The following is a 27,903-nucleotide window of genomic DNA, read 5'->3' on the forward strand; positions in this document are numbered from 1 at the left end:
GTTTTAGGCGCCATTAATGCTAGCACGAATATATAATTATGGCTAGCTTGGAAGTTGTGATGGGTTGAGCTAACCCTCTCCCCCCACTGTTTGTATTTGGTTGTAGGAGCTGGAGCGAGCAAGTTATTTACTCGGAGGTCTTTCTTTTACCTTTCTTTGTCAGGTATGTCGGATTTTTTGTTGGTGTTTTTTTTTCTTATCTTATGTCAAATATGGTCCATATCAGTTCGTACTTTATGTTTAATGTAAAAATAAATGCCGCGCCTTTTCTACAATTCCCCTGTGGGAGAGGAGCTGGAGCGAGCAGTTATTTAGTTTGAGGTTTTTCTTTCTTTTACCTTTCTTTGTCAGACACAACGCAGAAACACACTGGTTACATGAGGTCAAAGGTCAAGCTCCAAATATAATTTTAAAAGACGTTTTCAGAAGTTTTCTTTAGGTGTGTTTTACTTCTAAACATTTAGATTTTTAACACTAATTTAACAAATAATCCTCTTTTGTTTTATTAGTATTTTAAGCTGTAAAAAAAAAAACTGCGTCTCCTCCCTCCTCCCACAATGCACCGCACTGTTATTGTTTGGGCTTCTTCAACATGGCAGCCGCGGGCTGCCTCTTCCACAGAACCCTGGCCCGGTCCAGACCCGGTACTAACAAGGTGTGCTTCCACTACATACAGCCGCCAGGACGATCTTGATCGGTCTGATTGATTAACCGGTTCCTACAGCTGCTAAATCTCCCGCCTTTTTTGCCGCCACCCTATCCTCCACCAGACTCCATTCAAAAACCTTCAGCTTTATCTTGACCAGCGCAGTCAGTATGACGTGTTAGCGCTGCTGAATGATTCTCACATTAAAAAAACATATGTGATATAGAAAAGGATCCGCCATGTTTACTGACCGATTACTAAATTAATATTACATAATAGAGACGTAGAAACATGTCCAAACTGTGTTATATCCGTTAGCTTTTAGCCTGTAAGAAACATGCTTAAATGTCAGATAATGGATGAGCTGCTTGAAACGCGCTTTCTAAAAAGAAACAGCAACCCGTCCGGTGACTGAATGTTGTGCCGAAATCAAATTAGGATCATAAGTATTTAGAAAAAAAGCCAGATGTGTTTTGGGTTTGTTCATTTGAAGGCGTGGAATACGAAAATCATTGATTAGTACGTTTTTAAAATTGGATTTGGTTTGTGTGACGTACCTCAGCCTGAAGGCGTCAGTAAATGACGGATTTAGAGTATAACCTGTTTTTATCCTTTAAAAATCAATCCGTTTTTATGTTGTACCTGTTGTATGTTGTTTTTAAGACTGCTTATCATCACTCAGACTTAAAGTAGAAACGATTCTGCTCAATTCCAGCTCCAAAATGTTTTATTCACTTTTTATTCACTAAAACTTTCTTCAGTTTTACCTGAATGACAGTTTAAAATAATAATTTAATCTTATTTTGGCCCTTTAAACTCCCCCCTGCTCCTCCTCCTTTAAAACAACTTTCTTCTCATTGGCTGCCCCTTCTGTCCTCTATGTGATGTCATACAGATCCAAGACTAGAAAAAACAGTGATAAACTGAGCTTTTGGAGCAGCAAGTACATACACTGAGCCCATAGTTGGTTATGAACGTCTACAGGTGTAGCAGGAGCTATGTTAAGAAGTAAAAGAAGAGTATATTACATTTTTAACACTTGTTTTTGCCTTGCAGGCATCTCCATCCTCTTCAGTCGTCTGCAGGGAGTTCCTCTATGTGGTGGACTTGCAGCGTTATACCAGGGACCAGGGCTTCCCCGTCTACTTCCCCCAGGCCGTCCTCAAAGGTCGGACCCGGTTTTAACTGGTTGTTTGATACTTCAATCTGATGACGATACTGGTTTTCTCTGGGTTTTACCAGTTTGATGTCTTCAGGTGACGACTTGTACGACGCCACATTGAGTGATGGGGACTGCCGGGTTCAGGTGACTCTGGATCCCGGTCTGAACCGGCTGGTGGAGAGGAACATCCTGCGGCCTGGGCTTGCAGTGAGACACGCCACTTTCAGCACTGCCATTACCGCACAGCTCCCAGAGTGCTCCGGGGCCTTTGGGGAAGGAGACAGGTGAGTGAGGACAATGAAGAAGATGGAGCTGTGATGCAGTCAGACCAGCTGACTTGTGTGTGCTCCTGCAGCTACAGGCTGGTGAGCCTGGAGGTGAAGGACGAGGATGAAGAAGTAGGGGTCAGATGGTCGGATGTGGACTGGGACTCTTTGCCCTGGTTTGGATCCTCAAAAACTGAAGGTAAGAGGCTAGAAACTAGGAGATTCTGACTCTCAGATTTTTCAGATTTCAGGTTGGAAATGACTTAAACAATTCTGAAAACATGAAAAAAAAAATTTATATTCTTTTTCACTGCTGATCTCTGTTTTTGTTTTGTGTTACAAATGAACTGCACCACTTTCATTTTGGTCAAGGTTTGATTTCTGCAGCGCTTCTTAGTTAAGAGAAGGTTGACACGATGGCTCTTCTCGTAGCACATATGAAGCATGTGAACCACACAAAAAATGATCTGTTTCACTTCTTCACAAATGTTATTCTGCTCACAACCATTGGCCTCTTCAAAGTGCACTAGTGTGATAAATGTACCTGTTCTTTCTAACTAGTTTTAGAGTTTTCTGGTGTTTTTGACCCTAAAGAACATCTTGCAATGGCAGCCACCAGTCACTTTCAATCAGACTGAGATGGATAGAATCATCCTTTACATGAGTAGTGAAGAAAAGAACTGGGTGGTGATGGACATGGTGTCCATTTCTCTAACACAGATTTTGGTCATCAAAGTCTTCTTTAGTCATTTTGTCTCAAGCTGAACTAAACAGCGAACTAAAGTTTGAACTTTGCTTTTACAGTTTTAAAGCTTCTGACTTGTTGATGTTGTTTAACCAGCAGGTCCTTTGGTTCCTCTGAGAGCCAGCAGGAGCGTCTTTCTCCCACTGTGGAACAATGTGGACTACAGCGGGGAGGTGTGGATGGAAGCTCCAGCCACTGATAAAGAGGGAGCGGGTCAGGAAGCAGAAGAAGAGCCAGAGGAAGGTACCTATGTATTCATTAAAAAAAACATCACTTCAAACAAACCCGCTGACTTCAAGACAGGAAGTGCTCTCAATTTCAGGTTTAAGGACTCATGATTCTTTCTTTTATTTACCATTTTTTATTTACCATTTATCTGGAAGTAGGCCTTTCTTCTCATTGCCTGTCCCCCAGAGAGCAGGTGGGTGTGGTATCTGTCTCTCAATGACATCACACAAATATAAGAGTAGAAAAAAACAGTGTGATTGCCGTTTTTAACATTATCATCGACCGCTAGAACAGTAGATATATGACAGAAGATTGTAATAGTAAATTATAGAATTATAAAATATAAAGTGAGTTAAGACAAATCCGTTCAGTGGATTCATGTCATTCTTATTGGCTTTGCGTGTTAACAGGACGATGTCCTGCTGTGACCATATCCAAGTTGCGTGAGTCCTACCTGTACGGTCGCCGGGGCATCACCAGAGGGGCCGTCCAGCACGAACTGATTGTACGCATCATCAACAAATCACATCTCATGTATTATGGGAGAACAGACAGGAACTGTGAGTGTCCTTATAAGGTCAGTGAGCATGTGCACTATTATTGAGATTGGTAAAAACATTGATAAAGATTTCTATTATTTATTTACCTATTCACTGTTTAAACTAACTCAAACTTAAACAACGTCAGACAATGTAAAAAAGCATTAATTGCTATGCCAGAAGGGGAAAACTGCTCATTCAGTCTCATTTTTAGTTCAGTGTTGCACATTGGAAGAATTGAATATTAGTTGTGATGTTGGTTTGATAAAGTATTTTAGTTAGTTTTAAAGAGTCATTCAAGTGAAACAGATAAAGACACAGTGTAACAGCCGTAAGGAACACGTCTTTGTATTTTCATAGTAGTACAAATGATGTAATTACCAGAGGACCTAATACTGATCCCTGAGGAACTCCAGACTTTCTGAACTGTTCTCTCGCTCCCTCTGCTTCAGGCGGTGCTGGAAGTGCACGATCGAACAGGAAATGTGTGGGTGGTGTTGTGGAACAGTGTATGTGTCAGCTGGTACCGCTGCCTCAAGCCTGGTGACATCATCAGCCTTAGACGCTATCGAGTCAAACAGCATTACCAGGCTGAGCTCAACGACATAGGTACACAGGACAAAAGCAATGAGACTTTTTTTTAGTCTTTTTTTGAACTCCTGTACTTTGGGGTAAAAAGTGTTTTATGATGTGCAGATTTTAAAGCTTAACATATTATTATATTAACTTCACCCTAAAACTCAGTTTGAACTGGGGATTCTTTGCTTTTGTGCCCAGTGGGCCTCTCATTGAGTTTTCCCACTTGTGTTATTCACACACGTCTATATTTAATCTTTCATTTTAGCCTTTTCAACTTCTCAGTTACCTTTAAATTTCACCACAGGTTAGAAGGCAGACTTATTCTAACTGAACATTGTATACGTGGACACCTGTGACTCACAGTTATCGCTCTGATTCTGTTTTTCTGTGCAGAGATCAGTGTGAACAGCAGAAATCCTGCTGCACAGATTTCTGTCCTCCAAGAATCCTCTGTTTCACCTGATTATCTGCCCCCTGCACCCACCTACAGCTTCTACAACAGGTACATGATCCTGTTTGCACATGAGGACTCTACTCAAACCCTTAGAGCAGTGTTTCCCAAACTTTCGGAGCCACGGCACATATTTCACATCAGAAAAATCACAAGGCACACTACCAAACAAAAATGTCACAAAAACCATATTTATTGAAATATAATGATAATCTGCTATCAATTTACTTACTTAGTGTGAAACCTGGGCCTGCTTAGTTGAACACAAAGCTGATATTCTTGCAGGAACTGAAGAAAGAAGTTCTTCCTCAACAGCTCTGAGTCTCTTTTTTCCTCTTTATTGCAGTCGTACTATAGTACTACTATGTACATTAGTATTTCTTCTTCGTCTTTTTATTAGTATTTTATTATTTAGTATTAGTATTAGTCTTTTTATTTTATTTATTATCTTATGTGTCGTGGCACAGTATTTAAACTCTTCTAGTTTAAATAAAGCATTTCTTGCTCCTGTCGGGAACCTTGGGCCTTGCAGCTGAATGTTTCCCCCTCACAGTTGACCGTGAAACTAAACTTTACCCTTGAAACAGGCAAGCATGTCCTCATAAATGAGAAATGTCCCCATAATTCAAAGATGTCCTCATTTTGATCGTTTAAAGCTGATGTGCTGTCATGGTGTGCAAGACAAGCGCACAGACTGACTCTTTTTGTCAGTAAGGAGCTGCTGGACCGCCCTAATGGTGCTGAATGTGATGTTATTGGCCTGCTGACGTTCTCAGGACGGCCGGAGCGAATCAGGAGCAAGGGTGAGGGAGTTACCATGGCGATAAAAACACACAATGACAACACAAGTTGCTGATTTTCTTTCAGTTTTCGTTCAGCCACAAAGAAATTGGCGTTTTATTATTAATTATTAATTTTTATTTTAATTTGAAGATGGCAGAGGGGTGGAGCTTCTGGAGTATCGCTGGCTACGATTGGAGGACGGGATGAGTGAGCAGCCAGTCATGGTGAAACTTTTCTCCACGTCTCAGCCAGAAACCCACCTGAGGCTGTACCCACGTGAGACACAGTAGCTTTGATCCGTAAACATGTGAATGTGTGTCTACAGCATATTTTATCTTTGTTTACCCATCCTCTGTCTGCAGTGTCCGTGGTTGTTTGTACACGACTGAAGGTGGTCAGGTCCTCGGATCAAAGTCACAACTGCTTCTACCTGACCAACACCACCTACACACAGGTGTACTGCACAGGTAACACGCTGTGTACGAAGCTAGATTTTCATTTTCAGTTGCAGCATTTCTCCTACTGACTCCTCCTGGCGGTCAATAGCGTGCGTCAACTCTGTCCTCTCTCCTGATTGGTCGACTGGCAGGCCAGGGGCACCACTCAGAGATGAGTTACCGCAGGCTCCGCCCAGTTCGGCAGTTCCTGCAGTGGCTGAGGAGCCAGGACGATGAAGAGGTTCTGAACAGGGCCCTGATTGGAGGCTTCTTCATCTACCCACCCCCTCCGGTCTCCTTGGAAACATACATGAAGGACAGGAGAGGTCAGCGTGCTGTGTTTATAGCTCCTGACCACAGAGCAGTTTCATTTTTCTGATCTTCATTTTTCTCCGCTTCGAGTATCTCAATGATGATCTTTCGTCTCACCTGTGCTGAATCTAAAACACAGGTGAGCTGGGATTCCTGCAAGGGGCAGAGCTTAAGAGGGAGGTGGAGCGGCTCTGTTACAGGGAGAGACACACCTTCTGTATCCAGGCTACCATCACCATGGTTACTTATAGCCGCAGAGGAGAGGTAACAGCTTAAAAAGTGCACAATTATTCGTTATGTAAATGTAAACTGCTTTACTTTGTGATTTGATCTGTAAACAGTTGAGTTATTTTCCATTTCTCATCTGTTCTAATGAAAATACATGCAGAGGTGAGGTCATGTGACTAACTCATATTCAGCATAACAGAGACTGGGTTTGGCAGGTAACCTGTATTCTTTATAATGGCCACTAGAGGGAGATAGCTGCGTGTAGAAGGGTGGAGATGACTTCAACGGTGATGAAAATGTGACAACTTTTTGGTGTTTATTTTCACTGCATATCTCTCGTTTTCTCTTGTGTTATAAATCAAGTGCACCTCATTTATTTCAGTCGAGAGTTACATTAAAGGTTTGATTTTTGCAGCGCTTAGTTTAAAGTTCACATGAAGGTTCAGATGACTGAGATAGATAGTTAGACAGATTTGACATAATTTATTATTTTATTAATCCTTTGCATGAGTTATGAAGAAAAGAGCTGAGTAGTGACGGATACAAATGAGACCCAGTGTGAGTCTTAATTCCTCTGACACAGACTTTGGTGGCCAAAGTCTCTCTTAGTCTCAAGCTGAACTAAACAGCGAGTGACTTTAAGCTTTCAGGAAGGGACAAAAGCAGGTTGCTGTAAAGTAACTAGCTTGCTTTCAAAACTTAAAACTTCCTGTTTGGACATGGGTCACATGTCTACAGGAAAACAGACAGACCAACAAACACTTTCTTATTAGTTCATGAGGTGGGAGCTCCTAATTTAAACGCTCTTTTTTCCAATTATTGGTGTAAACATTCAGGATAGATGTGAGGAAAGATGCTCAGAAACAAAGCAGGTGTAGCCTCGTGAATACGAATGTGCTAGCATTGACCACAGGTTACAGGATAAATCATGTATCACTTTCCTGCTCTCGAGATTCACCACAGTGAACATCGGGAAAAAAACTCGAGCTCCGGCAGCTTTAATTAAAAGAAGATCAGCTCTTTGTGTGAATTGTCCAAAGCGTCTCCATCAGTGTAAACTCCCCTGATCACCTGACCTCCTTCTGTTCCTCCTTTAACACCTCCTCATCTCTCCTTCAGGAGGATCGCTGCTTGTTCTGGACAGACCGAGCTTCATCTCTCTGCCCCTCCTCGGCATCCTCTTCCTCGCCCTCTTCTCGCCACCGCTACGCATCTCCCCCCTCCTCCCCCTCTTACTTCTCCCAACTCCCGTTACTTTCCACCCCTCATTCCTTCAGACCTCCCCTCTCCTCCTCCCCCTCATCCCCCTCTCTCTCTCTGGCCTCTCCGTCCTCACTGGTCAGTAAGTCGACGCCTTGTCCTCCGGACCGCAGAGCAGGGTGAGACTTTAAACCGGCTTTGACTGCAGCGCTCAGCTCTGACCGCGAGTCACACTCACCATGTTTGTTTCAGCAGGAAGTCGTGGAAGAGGAAGCAGCTTCTGCAGGCGGACACGCCAACCAAGAGGTCAGTTCTGAGGGGGATGTGTTAGGGTTCAATGTTGAGAGAAGAATCCATAAAAACCACAGATCCAGGCGTGTGCAATTTAGACGGCATTTTAATGAACACATGTGTGAGTTCAACAACCCAATCAGTGTTGAACTGAACTTACAATCATGAGACAAGGTTTTATATGGGTACAATAACAAAGCCCCCCTCTTTTACAAAAATAGACAATAGTACAGCTTACGTCAATCCAAACCACAAAATGTTCCCTGACCTTTAACATTGCTCTAAAAAACATTGTCTTCGGGTCGGTGCTTCCCCTCTTCGCTGTCGCTCGTCTGGTGCACTTCCTCTAAGTACGTCGGCACACTTCTGCATTTCTGTGTGTATGTGTCTGCAGTGTATGCTACGACGTGTCATGACCTCTCACTATTTGTCTGTGTGTACGTGCAGAGTTTGCATCTGCTTTCTGAACCTTAGTTGACCTCAACTTAAGCAACCAACCAGGCTAAGGCCATCCTGTGTGTAATGATCTTGACTTATATGTGAAATATATAAACAACTGTTTCAATCTACCACAACTGCTTAAGGCTTAATCCGCAATAAATGCATACTAAACACCCTTGCACTTAAACTTCTGGCTTCAGTTTCACTTCTGCAAAACATGCTCTGCAGACGCGTTTTGTTTCCTGTCTCATTTTGGCACAGAGAGTATTGTCCTGTCTCTGCCCTCTACACAGAGATCATAAAAGCATTAATAACATTTAAATTATAGATTCAACAGAACCATTTAAAATGGTTCTTCTTTGGACCTGTAATAAAGGCTATAACCATATATTTGAACATCTGAATGCATCTAACTGCAACCTCACTATTAATACTGAAATGTTAATGATGATTATAAAAATAGCAGCAACTAATAGCAGGACAATATTTCTATTCCTGACACTCCCACTCTTGACCTCTTGACCACAAGAGGTCACCATACTGTGTGTTGGGTCACTCCTTGGCCCATTCAACTGCTCCCCTGTCCATCCCAGACATCATGGACATTTAGGATCACTGTTCTTAGCTCTGACCCTCTCTTGGCATCCTGTGACTTAACAAATCAGACAACCTCATGTCATCTAGGTGGTCTTAATAATAAAATGCCAGCTCCCACTTGAGAACACTCATGCTTAAGGTTAATCACACCAAAGTATCAGCGAGCCTAAAGTTGATCAGGGCATGAGAGAATAAGAGTGCGAGCAGAGCTCAATCAGCACTCCTCCCTCACCCCAGAACCCACTCATACCCGGTGAAAGACCCTTACACTTGTGAATCTCTAGTGGTCTGTCCCTTTTCTGGGTCCCACTCTAGTGGAAATCTGGCCACCTGCAAAGGAAACAAAACACTTTCTCCCTACTATGCTCTAAGTTACTCTGTTCCTCGATTGTTCTCAAAACATGAACCTAATTTCGTATTTGGTTTTGACTTTTATTCCTATATAATCTTAAACATCACTCATCTCAATCTACAGCTTTCTAACAGTCTTACAGCACTGCTGTCATACGTTCCTGTTTTTCCTTATCTGATCATCAACATCCTGTGCACAAAACTGTCCCTGCTGCTGCAAGTGCCTCTCATCTAAAGTCACCTCTCACCAGCAAAATCATCATAAAATCATTATAACGGCTTATTCTACTAAAAGGATCAAAGAAAAAACAACCACTTTAATCACTAAGTGTAAGCACCTAGTTAATTGCTTCTAGATAAACTTCATCATAGCTAAAAACTGAACTCTAACAGTATTTTGAACTCCCATTTTCTGGGTAATAACCTGTTTGAATATATCATTTTATTTCATTTTGCTGCTTTTAATGTAATGCCTCCTCTAACTTAAACTTTATCAGACTTAACCAACATATATAAGCTTTCTCCCTTTGCTTCTGTTTTCTGTATTTCTGTATTCTGTAACTGCTTTTTATATAAGAGGACTAAGTTAGAGCTGCATCTGTTATCTCAATATTTTATATGTCACTCAGTTTAGTTACAAGCAAAACTCCTATTCAGTTCCTCTTTCTGTCATTTGTTATTGGGCCAACTCAAATTCAGTTAAAAGCTAAAGGAATTTCAGGCCCTAGGCCTCAAATCAATACTGTCCTGTGTGTTGATGAACTCTGTATGTCTGTAAGCGTGTGCAATCCTTCAAAACTCAGGTCATTCTCACAGTAGATTGGCTAATCATAACGTTAACCAAAAGTTTATGACCCTCAAGAGGCGACTCTCTGAGCCACAACTCCGTTAAAGGCCCCAAAATGCAATGTGTATGAAAAATCATTTCTACATATATAATCTCCAATATTATTCATTTGAGTCAGCGAGACTTTTAACATCCTCATAAAAAGCTCTCCACTACCCTAAAAATAACAACATTCTAACATTATGTCACTGTTACCACTTATCCTAAAAATCAAAAGAAAAATCCCACATTTTCTACTCATAAAATGTTCACTATTTTCCCCAAAGCATATCCTTTATTCCCACAATTTCCCTTTAATTTGGTGTACAACTTCTTTTTAACCCCAGCAATTTATCTTCTAAACAGAATTCAGTTCATTTTACTCCTTTCTTTAGAATTAACAATCTCTGCCTCAGTTTTACCATATCTAAATTATCAAACAACCCCAATCGTTATAAAATCCTAGTAAAACCCTTTCACATTAAACAAATTAAATCTTAAACCCCTCTCTTTTTGACACATCTCATGTGGCAAAAAACTCAACATGCTCCACCCAAGCTTAACAAATTAAAAGGAAAAAGGTTAGTCATTTCATTGCCCAGAACCGCTCAGCAATTCTCCTCTCCGGTGTTTTGCTTCAGCCCTGAAAACCTGTGTTTAAGGAACAAAATCAATTTAATCATCATGTCAAATCTCCTCCAACTCGTTGCTCCATGCAAGGTCTGGATCCTTGGAATTTCCTGAAAACAAAACCTGTAGTTTACATTTCATACTCAACTCTCCCTTATGATCCCGTCTATGTCATAACAAAAATAAACTTGAACAGAACAGTTATTAATCCTGAGTTACCTCAGTTAATGGTAACTTGAATCTCATCAAACAATGTTTCCCTTTTAGCATTTAGCATTCTCCCAACAATATAATGTAATCCCATAATCTAACCCCGTAAAAGAAATTTTCTCAAAGCAAACATCAGCATCCCAAAATCAGCCTCCCCAGATTTAAGTCTCCCACTTGTCCTGCCTATGGCAAAAGCAAAACAAAGCATCCCCTTTCTTTTCCTCACATGATAAATCTGTCCACATTTATTCATTCCCACCTTAGTCCAGTCACTCACATTCACTCACATGCATTCACTCATGATATTTTTTGCTGATCTGCAGCCTTCCGCGCAGACGTCATCAGATGCTCCACATCAGCAAAATGAGCTCAATCATTTGTTTTATTTCGTTTTCCTGTTTAGGAAAATAGTTCTCTATACTTTTGACTGGATTGAATCGATACAATCCATTTTTAGACAGAGACTTGCCGCCAATCAGTCTCTGATTGTAATCAATTATAATTCTGTAAAGCCCACCTGATTTTTCGTACTTGGTAATTTTGTCAGCGCCGTCCGTTCACTCTCTTCCAGGCCTGCTTAGAACAAAAATGAAAAAGAGAGCTGATTATTAGCTCATCAAAGTACCAAACAAAATCACCTGACAGGTTTTTTCCTGAGTGCACTTACTACTACAAAAAATTTTTGGGGCCCCTCTCAGACCTATCCCTGCCTTAATGAAACACCCTCTCTGGAAATAAAACAACAGCCTCAAAAATCTGAAACAATCTTAAATTTCACCCGTTCAACACACGAAAACCTCGTCAAAAGATCAAAGACCGTTTTCATTCAGCACAAGATAAAAACCAATTTCAACCACATATCATCCTTAAATTATAAATTTCCTGTCCAAATCTGCCCCTCTGAACAGACCTGACCACCGTAATCAAATATCCTGATACTTTACCATTATATATTTCTCCCAATACTCTTCAACAGCCACTGCTCTCTCTTGAACTGAACCGAAAGCCTCCGCCACACACACGCACACAGGAAGTGTCTTTGTCACTCACTCACTCCAGCTAATTTGCATAAACCCACAGCTCAACAGCCAACTTAACAAGAGGAATACATGTTTAAACTTTATCACGTTATTGAATTATTTTCATTTTCTTTCTATACTAATCACTTACTTTGATAAATCAGTGCAAGAGCACTCCTGAGTCACTCTTATAGACACTTTTCTTTTGTTTTTCCATCTATTTTAAATCTTTCCATCAATTGTATTAACCATTCACACCATTCTCTCACTCATACAAGCAGCAAGCAGATCTTCATTGCATATGCTTATGTTCTTAGCCAGGTTTTAAATCAATACCTGTTCATTAAGCTTCAAGAGCTTGTCTTTATAAGGTTAATGCATTTTCTGTTTGTGTGTGTATGGGTATATGTTATTTTGCATCTATGGCTTCACAGTCTCCCAGACTTCTTCCCCACTCTCCAGTTAAGCAGTCAGTTTTCTTTTTCCCCAATTACTAACCCACATTTTGATTTCCCACCTTAAATAAAGCACTCCTAGTCTTCAGCCAGGAGCTGGGGCTTGCTTTTCAGGTTCCTGGACACATCATGCTGTGAACAATTCAACCAGAAACTTGCCTTAACATATCCATTCATGTTAACCTGTAATTTCTTCAGACTCCTGCATCTGGAGAATTGGCCTGGGTCTGCTTTTTACCCTGAAAATAACAAACTAAGACATTTTCATTATTATCACCAGTGGTTAAATAACCCATTTCTCTATCTCTGATCAGAAACACCAATTATGCCATGCATGTAAGCGTGTTCTTCCCTGCATTTTATGTTAATTGGGTGTAAACTGCTTCTTCATTAAATTAACTCATTGAGTTCTTCGTTGCCTTGCGATGTATTCATGTTAATGTACACTACGTGTAAGCTGTTTCTTCATTGCATCCGATATATTCATATTTAATTTATGCATTTCACCACTGAGCTTTAGACTCAAACTATCTCACTTCTGATTCATTTCAAAAATAATCTCACATGTAACAATTTGTATGTGTTTTCTATTCATTAAGGTAATGACAATTATTTTCGTTCATTATTCCTACCTTTTCTAATGTTTACCTCTTTGTTATGCTGTAGTGGACATCCCTAAACAATTCATGAGTTCAGGTTTCAATTTTCAATCCAATTATATCCTATATTCTCGCAGTCAAACTCGTCCAGCTTCATCTCTCACTGGTCCTCTCTGCACAATGTCCTGTTCGGGCTTCAAAGCTCCAGCAAACACAGTCTCAACTCAGCTGTTGTCTTCTTCTCTGTTTCTTTACAGTCTTTCTTTCAGATTTAAGTCCCAGCATGGCAAAATATCACTCAATGTCCAGTGCTCTTCCACAATTCTTTATCCCACTGTTCAACTGCCCAGCCTGTATTTTCACAGTACATGTTACATTACTCTTACATGCTGCTGCTGGTCGTCAGTCGTCATCAGGGTTAATGGATCAGTGGCACTGCCGTTTGCCTGCTGTATTCAAGTTCACGATGTTCTATCGGTCTTCATCAGGCGATTGACTGTCCTTTGAACTTCTTCTCCGCTTCAGGGACAAAGTGAGAGATCCAGCCGCACAATTTCGAGCCAAAAACTGGCTTATTCTCCCAATTCTTTTAATCTACTTTTCTGCTGCTGAACTCAAGGTTGCAAAGTTGAAAGACGCCCACCTGTATTGACCATATAATTAGTATTATATTCATTTTTTCTTAAAGGCTTCATTTGCTCCCATTTCCTCGTCTGTCTCTCTGTGTTCTTTCTGCACACACTCAGTTCCCATATATGGGCATGCACAGTTCCTGTTCACTATTTCCTGTTGCTGCAGCCCCGATACACAGAGCAATATTTCCTGTTCCTCAAACTAATCTAACTCCTTTGTTTTTTGTTTTCTTGAATTAAAAACACTTTCAAACTTTAGCACATCCTACTTTTTCATCACCCAAGAAATATATTTCACACTCCTTTATTCCATACACACCTTTAAAAGTTCTCACCTCTTTCAGACGCCATAAATCGTCTCACACGCACTGCCTTTCTCTCACTCAGAGAACTCACGCAGAGTCACTCAAATCAAATACTGACAGCACTCACACAGTTAAAATCACTCGAAATACGCTTTCATACGAGTATTTTGGACATGCCTTCCATGATCAGAAAGAGCAAGTCAAAAGAAAAAGAAAAGAAAACTGAAACCTCTCATCATCCTCACGGCTTCTCCCCACACACATAACTGAAAAATAAAACACACCAACATTTATGGCTCACGAAATATACATCTATCAAAATTCAGTCATTTACTATGCATCCACACTAATATATTCACACTGTATTTACACTCTCATAATAAGCTCTTATATACAGGCATTTAGCAAAAAGCTCTCAGTCCTCTCAAAATTGAAACCACCCTCTCTCTGCGTCACTGCTGCTCATTTGCATTTACACACACAATCAGTGCACTTCCGGCTGTGCATGACTGACACAGAGACTGATCCTACTCATAGATCTCATATTTTATATTACAGACGTCTTAAATTACAACTGCACAGATTTTTTTTAGGCCTCTTAAATCCTATAAATTTCGACAAATTTATCCATAACGGTCCGACCGATAAAAGTCCCTGACTTTTTTGCGACCAATTTTAGCCAGTATTCCGTCCCTGACGGTGGCCCGATGCTAATGCCCTAACCAAATTTATCGTAGCCAAAAAGCGCAAGAATAGGGGACTTGAACCCCTAGCTTATCTCAGGATGCCCTGTACCCCACGGTCAAGCCAAACCGAGCTAACCCTACTCGCCGGTAGGTCAACAATGCGCGTCCGCATCGAGGAGGGATCGCAACGTCCGGGCTATGCGCTTCTTAACAGACGCCGCTGTCGTTCTAGAAAAATTTAGAATAATTTGAAACAACAATCTACACCCAACACAGGATTAAGATTGAGGACAACCCTCAACAGTTTTAGAGATTCCCCAGTCCTCTTCGGATGTTGCCCGAAACTATCCCTAGTCATCGCTAGGTGAAGGATAGATTTCTCTATCCAGCAGGGGCGCCACCTCCGAGAAAGTTCTTAAGGGTTGCATAACCAATGGGACTTGAACCCACACAATGACCAAATTCCCTATCATTCTAAAAGTTCACTTCGCAGTCCAACTGCTTTAATTCTCTTTTCATTCCTTTATTCTCATTACTCAGTACTGTCACTTATACTTCATTATCATTACTTCAACCGGTAAACTTCATCAAAATTTCGCCAAAATTAAAAAACAGACATTTACCAGTAATTCCAGTGAGTAGACTTTAATTTGACATGCCCAATGTGACACCTTTTGAAATATATTTCAACAGGCAGTGTCTTACCTTTAAATGCCCCGGGAATGCCTGCTCACTTTCACCACTGATTACCGTCTGCCCGTCCAATTACCACGGACCCCGGATCTCACCAAAACCCCAACATTCCCTCTCTCTCACCGAACGAGCCCCCAAATGTTAGGGTTCAATGTTGAGAGAAGAATCCATAAAACCACAGATCCAGGCGTGTGCAATTTAGACGGCATTTTAATGAACACATGTGTGAGTTCAACAACCCAATCAGTGTTGAACTGAACTTACAATCATGAGACAAGGTTTTATATGGGTACAATAACAAAGCCCCCTCTTTTACAAAAATAGACAATAGTACAGCTTACGTCAATCCAAACCACAAAATGTTCCCTGACCTTTAACATTGCTCTAAAAACATTGTCTTGGTCGGTGCTTCCCCTCTTCGCTGTCGCTCGTCTGGTGCACTTCCTCTAAGTACGTCGGCACACTTCTGCATTTCTGTGTGTATGTGTCTGCAGTGTATGCTACGTACGTGTCATGACCTCTCACTATTTGTCTGTGTGTACGTGCAGAGTTTGCATCTGCTTTCTGAACCTTAGTTGACCTCAACTTAAGCAACCAACCAGGCTAAGGCCATCCTGTGTGTAATGATCTTGACTTATATGTGAAATATATAAACAACTGTTTCAATCTACCACAACTGCTTAAGGCTTAATCCGCAATAAATGCATACTAAACACCCTTGCACTTAAACTTCTGGCTTCAGTTTCACTTCTGCAAAACATGCTCTGCAGACGCGTTTTGTTTCCTGTCTCATTTTGGCACAGAGAGTATTGTCCTGTCTCTGCCCTCTACACAGAGATCATAAAAGCATTAATAACATTTAAATTATAGATTCAACAGAACCATTTAAAATGGTTCTTCTTTGGACCTGTAATAAAGGCTATAACCATATATTTGAACATCTGAATGCATCTAACTGCAACCTCACTATTAATACTGAAATGTTAATGATGATTATAAAAATAGCAGCAACTAATAGCAGGACAATATTTCTATTCCTGACAGATGTCACTGACTCCAGGTCATCAGGTTATATTAATGTATAACCTGATGGGGCGATCGTGGCTCAAGAGTTGGGAGTTCGCCTTGTAATCGGAAGGTTGCCGGTTCGAGCCCCAGCTTGGACAGTCTCGGTCGTTGTGTCCTTGGGCAAGACACTTCACCCGTTGCCTACTGGTGGTGGTCAGAGGGCCCGGTGGCGCCAGTGTTCGGCAGCCTCGCCTCTGTCAGTGCGCCCCAGGGTGGCTGTGTCTACTATGTAGCTTGCCATCACCAGTGTGTGAATGTGTGTGTGAATGGGTGGATGTCTGGATATGTAAAGCGCTTTGGGGTCCTTAGGGACTAGAAAGCGCTATATAAATACAGGCCATTTACCATTTACCATTTATAAACTGCATACCGCACTATTCCAGTGTCTGACTAATCAGAGCTCCTCCTGACAGTCTAATCGAATGAGGTTGAATTGTTTTGTCCCTTCAGAAGTCCCCGGATTACACTGCAGCCAGAGCAGAACAACAAGACGGGTAAGCCTGAATGTTGTTTTAAAAAACCTGCACTTTGCTGAGAGGAAGTTTCTGTATGACCGAATCTAAATATAATAGAGAGCCTTTGTTTTTCATTTAAATGTTTGTCTTCAGCAGCTCTACCTGATAATTAAGACAAAAGGTCTGACCACTTCAGTCTACTTGCGAGGTTTTCTTCCTTACATGTAATAAAAACATAAAGGTCCTCCCAAAAAGTATGGTCCTCAGGTGGGATAAAAATGTAAATAAAATTAAATAAATTTTACCTGGTCCTGAAAAGGACTCCTTAAAAGCTGTTGTCCTCCTATGGGACACACACACACACACTCTGAAAAAAAATCTTAGCAGTGACCAGAAAACGTTTAATCATCACAAGAAGCCAAAAAGCCTGAGTTACTCACATCTGACTAGAAAAAAGAAGGATCATCGTAAGGGCAAAAAAAGAAAATGACCAAAGGCATTTCCACCAATCAACTGAAGTTCTCAGAAAATCTATGCTCCTCACAAGTGAGTAGGACCTTTTTGTGACCAGAGAGACTGTAATCATTTAAAAGGAAAAAAACAGAAATATTAGTCCTCACAAGATTCGACCCTCGTAGGTGAGAAAAAACAATAATCAAATGTGGTGCTAACAAAAAAACCAAAAGGACAGAGGTCCTCACAAGAGACCAGAAAAAGCAACTTTTCATAAAATAGACCCAACTGTGCTCCTTGTGTCTACCAGAATAGCCCAAGGACCTCACAGATGACAGAACACAAAAAGATGATGGACCTGGTAATCAGACAGAGGAGCTACGGTCCTCATAAGTGACCACGGGGACCGCGTTCCTCATAGGTGCCGTACGATGTTACTCGATTTTCTGTCTGTCTGCAGTGATTCTCTTTGAAGCCTCTATGGAGTTCCTTGAAAACACAAACTCTGATGACAACAATGATGAAGACGACGAAGACGATGATAATGATGATGAAGACACCTCGTCTTTTGTTACTGCCCACACTTTGCCGGCCTTCTCGCCTGTTGCTGTGGAGACACTCCCGATGCGTTACGACCACACCCACAGAGAGGAGCAGGTGGCTGCGGTGGCAATGGGAGGGCGGGTGACGCCTGAGAGATTTGACTCCACCCTCGATGGCTACTACACATTGAGACTGAGAGGTACACTTTAATAAGCGCACTGGTAACCATGGTGACTGTCATGATATCTTATTGAGACACGGTCAGATTTTCCAAATGTAAATGAACCCCTCTGTCCCCTCAGCTCTCTCAGACGGAGTGCTGATCGACACCGTCTTTCTCCCCCATGCCTCATCTTCCTCTCCTGCTCCTCTCCTCTCGTCTCACTCCAACACCTGGACCTCCATCTTATCACACGGAGCCTTCTCCTCACACACACCTCCACCTTCACCAGGTCAGTGAACACACTCAGACTGGGCAGTGTATCCTTTTAATGCAGAAATGTCCTCATAAATCCAGTGTTGCATCCAGCCAGACTGTGCTCAGAATACAGAGATGTCCCCTTAAAACAGAAATGTCCCCACAGAACAGCAATAAAAATAAAAGTTAACCCATAAAATTGTTCCTATAGAGAGCAATGTCCTCATAATGCGGAAATGTGGTCATCAAATATACAAATGTCCTCTTTGTGCAAAGATGTCCACACTGAGCAGAAACACTTTCATAATTAAAATTTCCTCTTAAAGGAGAAAGGTTCCCACAGAACAGAAATGTCCTTTTATTGCAGACTTGTCCCCAAAATGCAGGAACGTCCTAATACGCAGAAATGTCCTTGTAATGCATAAACGTCCCCACAAAGCAGAAATATCTTCTTAATTCAGAAATGTCCTCACGAACTAGATACGTTCCCACGGAGCATATCTGGTCACACCTTCCCACACACAAAGATGTGATAGTGAAGGGTCTTCTCTTTGCCTCTCAGGTGACCTTATCGCTATGGCGTCCCGGTTGACCAATCAGAGGCTGGTGTGCATTGTAGAGGCATGTTATCTGGGTGGAGCTACAACTGAACTCGTCCTAAGCAGAGCCTTTCAGCTGACCCACTGATGCCTGATGGGAGCTGTAGTATGTACACTTAGTATTACAAACGCTATTGAGAGTTGTAGTTTTTTACACTAATTTTAACTACATTGTAACATCTCCAGTGACAAATTTATACACTTTATTGCTGTTCTCTTTTTTTCATTGTTCTTATTTACAAAACGCTGGGAGTTGTAGTACCACTTCATCAAAGTACTCAAAGAGTACAGTAATATAACGAGGTATTAATAAAATGTGTATAGCAGGGTTTATAAGCTTAATAGAAGGAGGTAAAGAGTTAGAAGTGTTGTTGTTTAGGGTAAAATTAGGCGTAAAAAGTCCTTTTTACGCCTAATTTTGCTTTTATTTTGAATAATACACTAAGATTGTGTTGGTTCACGTTTGTACGGTTCAGTTTGGACCATTTTGTATTTACAGTGTAAAATTGTTTCTCATTTCCCTTAAAATTTCAGATTTATGACCTTATTTTATCCCCCATTTTCCTCTTGTGGACTGTGACATAATATTTAACATTTTTCAAACTAAAACTAAACTAAAAATTAACTTATTTAAGCTATAAGGAGAGAAGAGCTGATGTGGCGATTAATGCGATGTGGTTACTTTCTGTGCTTCTCACTGCTGCTGCTGCTGTTTCGTTGTTTGTGGTATTTTCTGCCTTTTTACTGTAAAATTTCTGTAAAGTATTCACTGTTACATTCAGTGTGTTTTCTGTGAAGGAGGCTTTGAAATAGGATTAACATTTGTGCTACAATGTCAGGTCCGCAGTGTTTTTGAAATCCTGTCTTTGTTTACCTGTTTTCTGTTATCTGTTCTTGCCAACAAAAAGCATTTAATAACTTTAAATTATATTTTATATTTTAGTATATGCCAAACCGCTTTGTTAACCTTGATAAATTTTTGTTTTCCTGGATTCACAGCTTGGGACATTGTATCTGTAGTATGGAAAACATTGTTGTTCTTCACTGAATGTTCTTTGGATTTCTACACATGTGAAGTTTTTATACTTCAAGCAAATATATTTCATTTAACATCCCAATAAAATGTCGCCTCATGTGAATGTGAATATTGTCCAACTGATGTTTTTAACTCCCTAAAAAGCTGTTTTCTCTCACTGACAGCAGTAATTCATCTTCCAGTGCTTTTTGTGTTTTTTCCACTACCAGTTTCTTGGATCTTCAAACCCATCATGGATCATCTGAATATCTACTTCTTTAAACCACCTTACAGATGTGTAGTTTTATTTTATGGTTATTTTATTTATCTTTTTTGAGGATTGGGAGGTCTGTATCACTTTGAGTTCATAAAGTGCAGTTTCTATTCTGGTATTCCTAAACATGGCCTTGACCAACACCTTCTGTAAAATAATAATAATGATATTAATAATAAAAAAAACATTAACACTAATAGTGACACAAATAAAAAACTGGTCTGGAAGCAGAAATTAGACTGATTGGAAAAGACAAAACCACAATGACTGGATAATGACTTAAAGAGTTAGTTCAGTTGTGGCTGGTGCTGATGGAGGAGAGCTTGAACAACCTTGTCCAGACATAGAAGAAGAAATATAAGAAAGAGGAGGTAAAAAAAAGTTTCACCTTCATAAAGTTGTCAGTGTTTCGAACTACTTCAGCAGTATGTACCAACATGTAGTACATGCTTTAAGGAGCCTGATTACTTTCCTAAATAGCTTGGGCATTTTTAGGAACTCATCTTTGTTTAACAATTAAGGAACTCTCAAATTTTCCATAGGAACTTGATAATCTATAAGAACTTAGACTTATTTAATTAACTGTTGAACTTTTAAACTTCGAGAACTTTTTAAACCACTAGAGAACTTCTGTAAGAACCTTTTGAACTTTTTTCAGTAACTTAATTTTAAAAACCTAAATTAACTCTGATTAACTTGAGAACTTATATAAATGTTGTTACGTGTTCACCCCTACATGTCAGTAGATTGCAGACAGCTGAGTTCTATATTTTCTTACCCCTCCCAATTCAAGTTCATAATCCTAGCTATAATGGTGGCTGTAGAACCAACATGTTTTAAGTCAGCCAAGACAGATCTAAGCCATTTAGACTGTAGCCCATAACCCCATACAGTGTACAAAATATGTACGCACACATTTAAAATGTACACAATATTCTAAAAATATGAACACTTAGCAAAAAATTAGGAAATGAAAAATAAACAAATTCTAATTTTATGCTTCCTTTCTTACATTTTTGTCCTTTCTTCCAATGTTTTTATCTCTTTTGATGATTTTATATGCATAGCACTTTGGTCAACAGTTATTGTTTTAAATACGCTATAATGAGGAAATTTTTTAAAAATGGACACAATCCATGTTCAAATAAATATTTTACAGTATTTTACATTTTGAGTCATCTTAAAAACTGTTTTTCCCTATAATGTTAACTGTGTACCTCAGCTGTCAATGCCTACTTTAGACTAAAGTTTTATGGCCTTCTTTGGACTTTGCTACATGTTTATGCATGTTTTCATATGTTACAGCCCTGACTTCATGTCTGGAGAGAAGTCTTGAAGTGAGGATGGCATTTTTTGTTTAATTTCTTTAGTGTAGGAGACTCCTCCAACATTAAAACATAGGTATGATGCTTCATAGCTCAAGTCTGAATGTGCAGGCATAAATTTAAATGTCGCTCCGTGGAAAGCAAATTACTGCAAGTTCTCTTCACCACATTTGCAACACAGATAATGATCCATTAACTCGAGGACTTTTTCAAGAATCCTGGGAGCTTTTTTAATGCACTTCAAGTTCAAAACTTTTTTAAGGAACCTGATCATTTAATTAAGGAATTCTCAAAAGTGACTTGGCTTAAGAAACACTTGATCTGTGAAACCATACCTTTTTTAGGACATGGAGAGTTTTCCTTTAGGGCTACTTTTTCAGGAATTCAAAGAACTATTTAAAGAACTTTTAATCTCTTGGTTTGTTCGGGATAATGAAGGAAGGTTTCAGGGAAATTGATGATGTGTTTTATTAGATTTTTGGGCACCAGTGGAGTTCTGGAAAATTAGGTACATCAAGATTTTGATACAGCATACAAACTGCAAAGCACTAATGAACTTTCCCTCAGCACAGCAGAAACAGATCATTCTGGTAGCTTGTAATCACACTATTCAATGGTGTCAGCTCACAGCTCACATCTGAGTTTAGTTCTTCATGGTGTGCCTCTGACATATGAAGCGCATTTTGCTGGAGCAGTGCAGATCGTTAAGACGTCCATCAGAATGAAGATGAGCGCAGTCTTCATCCCCGGGACCGAGACCATGATGGGTCCAGGCGTCAGGCTGCCCAGGTCTCCACCTCCTACAAAAGAATGATACAAAGTGAGTCTTAAGGTGAGCTGCAACCACCATGACAGACAAGAGAAGCCAGCGTCAAAGCACATGAAGTTGCAGTTCCTCTAATGTCCAATTGAGGCTCGTTCCAGCAGTCACTCAGTTCGCACAAATTTTCAAGGTAAAAAGTCCAACTTTACAGCCGCTATAAACATTTTTGCAGCTCATACAATGAACTATATGGGAAAATGCGCACAAAAATTCTCAAACACAAACGCAATAATGCCAAATAACTATTTATAGTTATGTCTTGATGCATGCTCAATCATCCAGGTAAGGAAATCTCCAAAACTTGATTCTGTTCAACGTTTCTCCCACTGAAAACGCTATGTCCAGATGAACAGAATCAAGTTTTGGATATTTGTAGTTACAGTTATCCCCAAACACACATAAGCATGACCAGTATGATATAAATATAATAGTGGTGTACCCCTGAGATTATAATAATGTAGATGTGACATGAAGCGCCTGAGGACTGGGACTTCAGTTCAGTAACGAAATGTTTTTTCCTGCCTGGAGGTCTGGACTATGAAGGTCCTGCAAAAAGACTTTCAGATGTCAGCAGCGAGAACAGCTGACAAGGAAGTGGTAGTCCCGAAGATGCCACTTAACGTTGATGTCTGATGATTTTCCATGATTATGGCTCTCTGGACACTTTTCCTTTTGTCCTTTGTGTTATGTATGGACCAAGAGTTATTGTGTGCTATGCAAGCCATCGCCAGTAGGGGGCACCACGCCCAGTTATGTGTGTGTGTTACGTCTGTGTTAAGGAATAAAGAAGAAGTCAACTAGTAAACAAACTATCGTGTGTGCAGTCTGACTCAGCATAAGCTCTAATAGTGTACTGACACTACAGTGGAAATATAACACTTTGCGTACTATGTGTGACATACTCTTTGTAGGTGTCTTTAAAAAGAACATGTGAGGTCATGTGAACTCATAAACATAAAGCAGGACACCCTCGCCACTTCATACCTTTTGATTTTGGAAAAAAGGATGTCTTTGTTTTTCCTGAAGCTCATAATGATGGTGATGATGGGACTGAGTATAACGTCTATTAAATCTATTCATTCTACAATTAGTATTCTTTAAAAATCATTGTCCCACAATGACTAGGGATGGGTACCGGTATGGCACCGGTTCTGACATAAACGGTAGTAACCAGACCGAAAAGCAGCCCACATTTCGGTACTTTATTTCGGTGATTTTTTTCCCTGAGATGTGATACACTTCAGATTCTAGCCAATCATTTTACGTTTCCGAGGATAGTAGGCGGGCCCAGGTACGTACGTTCTTTTAGAGCAGAGATTAAAAATGCCCAAGGTGAAGCAGTCAAAAGTCTGGCTGTACTTCACAGCAAAAGATGCAAACTCAGCAGCCTGCAACAAGTGCTTTACGCTGATACTGTAATACTGTGCAAAGGAGGTAACACCTCAAATCTGATGAAACACCTGGCGACGCATAGCGTTTTTTTTAAAGCCGAGTAATGCACCGTACCTACTAACGGGTGTGGTGCCTGTTATCGGACCCGGAGTTAGCAACATCCCCCAAAAACCCGAAGAGGAGAGTCCTGGCCCCTAGCCCTGTCAGTGTAGCAGAAATGCTGATGGATGATGATGGCAGCAGCAGCCGTTCTTCTCTGCGTGAGTAGCTTCATGTTGTTCGTGTGTAATTAACGTTGAGTACGCTAACCACATTATTACATTAATGCATGTAAGGTGAACTAGCAAACACCGTCGTAGTTACATGCGGCTGTCTTCTAGTTTGATGGCAGATACTCCTTTCACCCTGGCCAAAAAGGCTAAAATGACCAAAGAAAAATTGGAAAACCGTTAAACATGAGAGGTTTTTGGACAAAGTTTGTGTTTTTTCCATTGTTTAAGCACTGCTTCCAGCCAAGAGTGATACCATATATGCCCTATAGCTGCAGAAAAGGCTAACATTGTTATCTTTTTACAAAAAAACAGCTAAACATGAGAGGTTTTAGGACAAAGTTTGTGTTCTCCATTCTTTAAGCACCGGTTCGAGCACCGTTTAAGCACCGGCACCGTTTCAAAAGTACCGGTTTGGCACCGGTATCGGATAAAACCTAAACGATCCCCATCCCTAACAATGACTCTGGGTTAACTGTAAATAGAAAATGTTGCAGATGGTTTCCTGATAATATTGACTCATGATATTTTACTCATGATTAATTATATACCTTATAGTGTTTATAAATGAACAAGAATAAAGATTAGAAATATGCCCAATTAGAAAAAAAACAAACAAAAGAAACATCTTTTTTAACAAAAGGTTCATCATACTTGGACTGTGGTGCCTTTAGCAAAAAAACCCCTCAAACAAACAAAAAATCAGCATCCTAAAGGCCTCTCTTTGCTGTCTAGAAGTGAAGTGGTCGCAAAGAGGGCGCTGCTTTAGCAACCAATTTCACAGTAACTATCAGCCATCAATAACTGCTCACCAACTACTCAGGGAATATCCATTTTCCCCTAGTAACCAACACCAGGCCTGTGTGACTGAGGTCATTCATGGCTGGTCTAAATATAGGGAGTCTTGTAGCAAGATTACCTTTGAATGGTTTATACACTGGTTATGTACTATAGCACTATTTTTTTCCTTATGGCAGTGTTCCCAACCACTGTGTCATGGCACATAGGTGTGCTGTGAGAAATGATCAGGTGTGCTAGGAAGGTTATCTTGTTCCACCTGATTGGTATTCTAAGCTACCGGCATGAGTAATGGGCAGAACAATTACATTCTCTTCCTAATTGGCAGTACAAAAAACACAGCCCCTCATTTTCTTGCATGTATACCATCAGTTGTTTGTTTTTTTAAGTGTAACAGCTTACCTCCGGTTCATGATGTAGGGTGTCTGGTTGACCCACTCCCACTGCCCAGTCCTCTCATCAGTCAGACCCACCCAGTGGAAGGTGCCCACACTACGCTGGGTCACAAAATCCTGTTAAAGGCAGACGGACAGAAAACTCTAATTTTCAGTTTCAACCAAGAATCAATACAGGTTCCTCCCCTTTTCAGTCACATACATGAGCTATAGATCTGTTTTTATAGATTAGCTCATGACAGAGGAATTCCTGTTGAGGTGACAGTGTGTTTAAGCTGCATCACATATTTGAGTGTCAGTGCAAACAGATGAGAGGGACAGCCAACTCACCCACTCCTCGTCAGTGAGAAGAATGACCAAGTGAGATTCGTGTCCATTGCACCAGTCTCTGGCATCGTGCCACGATAATGGCGTGGTACTGAATAAGTAGCAGTTGGTGCCAAAAGAATCCCAATTCAGAGGACAACAGCCGTGTGCTGTCGTGCCTGACAGACGGACAGACAGAAAGTGTCTGGTTTCCATGTTTTATAAGAGTCATTTCAAAAATACACTTTTAGATATTGGAGACCTTTAAAAGGGGACAGTCCTAGAAGATATTAGACAGTCGTTGTGAGCACTATTTTTAGAACGACATATTTTTGGTGAAGAAATATGATGAGATTAACATCATCCTTTTCAAGAAAGATCAGTGGATGAAAGCACACAATCACATGGTTAAGAAAATTCTAAAATAAAAAAAGGCCAAACAAATAATAACAAATAAGTATAATAAACAAATGGAACAATTGGAGAGCTTAATACAAATCTTAAATTAGGAAATAACACGATTTAGTTACTAATTTCCTCATAAGACCTCGCTCCCCCCCAGAGAGACAAAACCTTTCTGCCTTAGCTTGTTACAGTTTATACAAAGAAACATGAATTTTGGTTCTTAGCTTCAAGAACCTGTTTAAACCTTCCAGTAATGCCTGCAGGTGTTTGAAGTTAGTCTGAGCTCATTAGATGCCTCAGACTCAGAGATAAATGACTTGGGTGCCAATGAACCAAGGCACATTTATACACAGGCTTCTTCTTTAGTAACGGTAAAGGTGTTCTATAAGCTTAAAACTGTGAGGGCATCTTTGGTCAATGAAGCAGAGGGCAGAACATTAGACTGGATGACTAAATGACGAAGAGGGGAGAGGATTAGACAGGAGCTGTGTACCATTGTTGACCAAGCGTTCAAAAGAACATTTGAGTTCGGCGACCGTCCTGCGGAGAGCGTCCAGGACTGAGAGCTGCCTCAGTGCCTCTGATACTGATGAGTTGCACACACAAAGCACAGGTATGTTAATGAAACTACTTGCTAGTGTCAATGTGTATGCAGTGTTGCTCTGCAGAGTTCCCACCTGATGCCAGCTGGTCCTTGTTGTTCTCCACTGCAAACTTCATTGACAAAACTTCTTTTGCTGTATCTATTGCAGAAGAACAGGAAATTACAGAGTGTTAAGAAGAAAGGACAGCAATTGAGTAACGCAGTATCACAGTATGAGTACATCTGAGCTACCTTTGGTGAGCTGCTGTGTGTCCCTCAGTGATTCAGTCAGATTAGAAACACTTTTCTCCGAAGACCACAACCGGTTCCATGTTGACGTGTCTGCAAACACACAGACATATAAAAAAAATTATAAAATAAAAATTTTTTTCTTCAAATCATTACCAAAAAGATTCTCACCATTAAATAAAAGTACTTACTGTTGTTGTTCATTTTATTTTGTGATTATTTACATCTGCTTAACTGTTTATGGCGTAGCACACATTATGCATCATTACTTTCTTTATCTTTTGCCTCCACAGAGCCAGCCTTTTTTGTAATCTTTTAAAAAAGCTTGAACTATTCTTCTCCAGGCTTTCTGAAGTTTTTTTTAAAGGTCATTGTTTTGTTGATATGGCACGGTAACTGAATCTTCAATAACAAATGTTTTGTTTTCTTCTACACATTATACAGGTCAGCTGTTCCACACAGATTTAAGGTTTATGTAATGCAATAGTTTGTAATGACACAGCTGGATCTCTATTCTGACCTCACTGTCTAGATAAAAACACACCTCTTTTGGTTGATTGAGGTAGACAACTGACAGAAAAGAGTTTCAAGAAAGAAACAAGAAAATGCTGGTTTGTGAGTCAGTTACTGCCCACAAACTATGTTTTACATGTTTGTTTTACACCGTCAGATCCACAACCTGAGCATCATTTCATTATATTGTGGCTGAAGTGAAGCCAGACACCTCTACAGTCAATATCTCCTAAAGTGGGCAGCTCACACTTGGAAAAATCCAAAAGGATAAACATCACTGCAGGCCAGACAGGAAAATCTATACACTTGTGTTTTAGGTGTCTATTTTGATAAATAGTGACCTTAAGGCCCTGTTGTGTCCTGAGTGTACTCACTGCTGGCTCCCAGAGCTATGATCAGAATCACGAGGAGTGTAGCCGTCAGAGCAGGAAAGAGCCATCGTCTGTACCTGGAGAACCTGGAGAAATCGACAGTACGAGGCTCTGCGGACAGACAAATAGGACATGAGTTTTTCATTTTACAGAACGCACAGACAGACAGACAGACACACAGACAGGCACCTTTGTTCCAGAAATTGCTCATTTCTTCGTCCACATTGTCATGGTATTCAGTCGTCATGGCGATTCTGGTCTCTGGGTCTGTCTCTGTGTGAAATGGTGTGCGTCTGACTTCGTCTTCATCCAGTCCCCAATGAACAAACAGGCGAACT

The 27,903-nt window shown here is 40.4% G+C and overlaps 2 protein-coding genes across 4 annotated transcripts; one reads left to right on the forward strand and one right to left on the reverse strand.

Annotated features, from left to right (window-relative positions):
* Positions 1-553: 553 nt before the first annotated feature.
* On the forward strand, positions 554-19,992 carry si:ch73-71d17.2 (RPA-related protein RADX). 3 transcript variants are annotated; one of them, XM_039608321.1, is made up of 19 exons: positions 554-655; positions 1,703-1,814; positions 1,903-2,092; positions 2,164-2,273; positions 2,916-3,062; positions 3,458-3,624; positions 4,039-4,195; positions 4,559-4,667; positions 5,328-5,419; positions 5,550-5,675; positions 5,762-5,866; positions 5,989-6,162; positions 6,288-6,412; positions 7,496-7,755; positions 7,829-7,882; positions 16,830-16,873; positions 17,748-18,029; positions 18,133-18,282; positions 18,811-19,992. In XM_039608321.1, exons 1-19 carry the CDS (start codon positions 593-595, stop codon positions 18,933-18,935), a joined length of 2,592 nt encoding a protein of 863 aa, XP_039464255.1. In that variant the 5' UTR covers positions 554-592; the 3' UTR covers positions 18,936-19,992. The 3 variants fall into 3 exon arrangements, with proteins under 3 accessions (XP_039464255.1, XP_031613980.2, XP_031613981.2); XM_031758120.2 differs by having other exon boundaries at positions 7,832-7,882; XM_031758121.2 differs by having other exon boundaries at positions 2,919-3,062.
* A 1,918-nt stretch (positions 19,993-21,910) lies between these two features.
* Positions 21,911-27,903, reverse strand: LOC116334655 (C-type lectin domain family 10 member A-like). The gene is made up of 8 exons (XM_031758123.2): positions 27,755-27,903; positions 27,569-27,676; positions 26,685-26,774; positions 26,527-26,592; positions 26,343-26,435; positions 25,469-25,623; positions 25,146-25,255; positions 21,911-22,261 (listed from the first exon to the last, which is right to left on the reverse strand). Exons 1-8 carry the CDS (start codon positions 27,810-27,812, stop codon positions 22,105-22,107), a joined length of 837 nt encoding a protein of 278 aa, XP_031613983.2. The 5' UTR covers positions 27,813-27,903; the 3' UTR covers positions 21,911-22,104.

The sequence above is a fragment of the Oreochromis aureus genome, linkage group 3, assembly GCF_013358895.1.
Source record: "Oreochromis aureus strain Israel breed Guangdong linkage group 3, ZZ_aureus, whole genome shotgun sequence".
In the NCBI taxonomy this organism is placed as follows: Eukaryota; Metazoa; Chordata; class Actinopteri; order Cichliformes; family Cichlidae; genus Oreochromis; species Oreochromis aureus.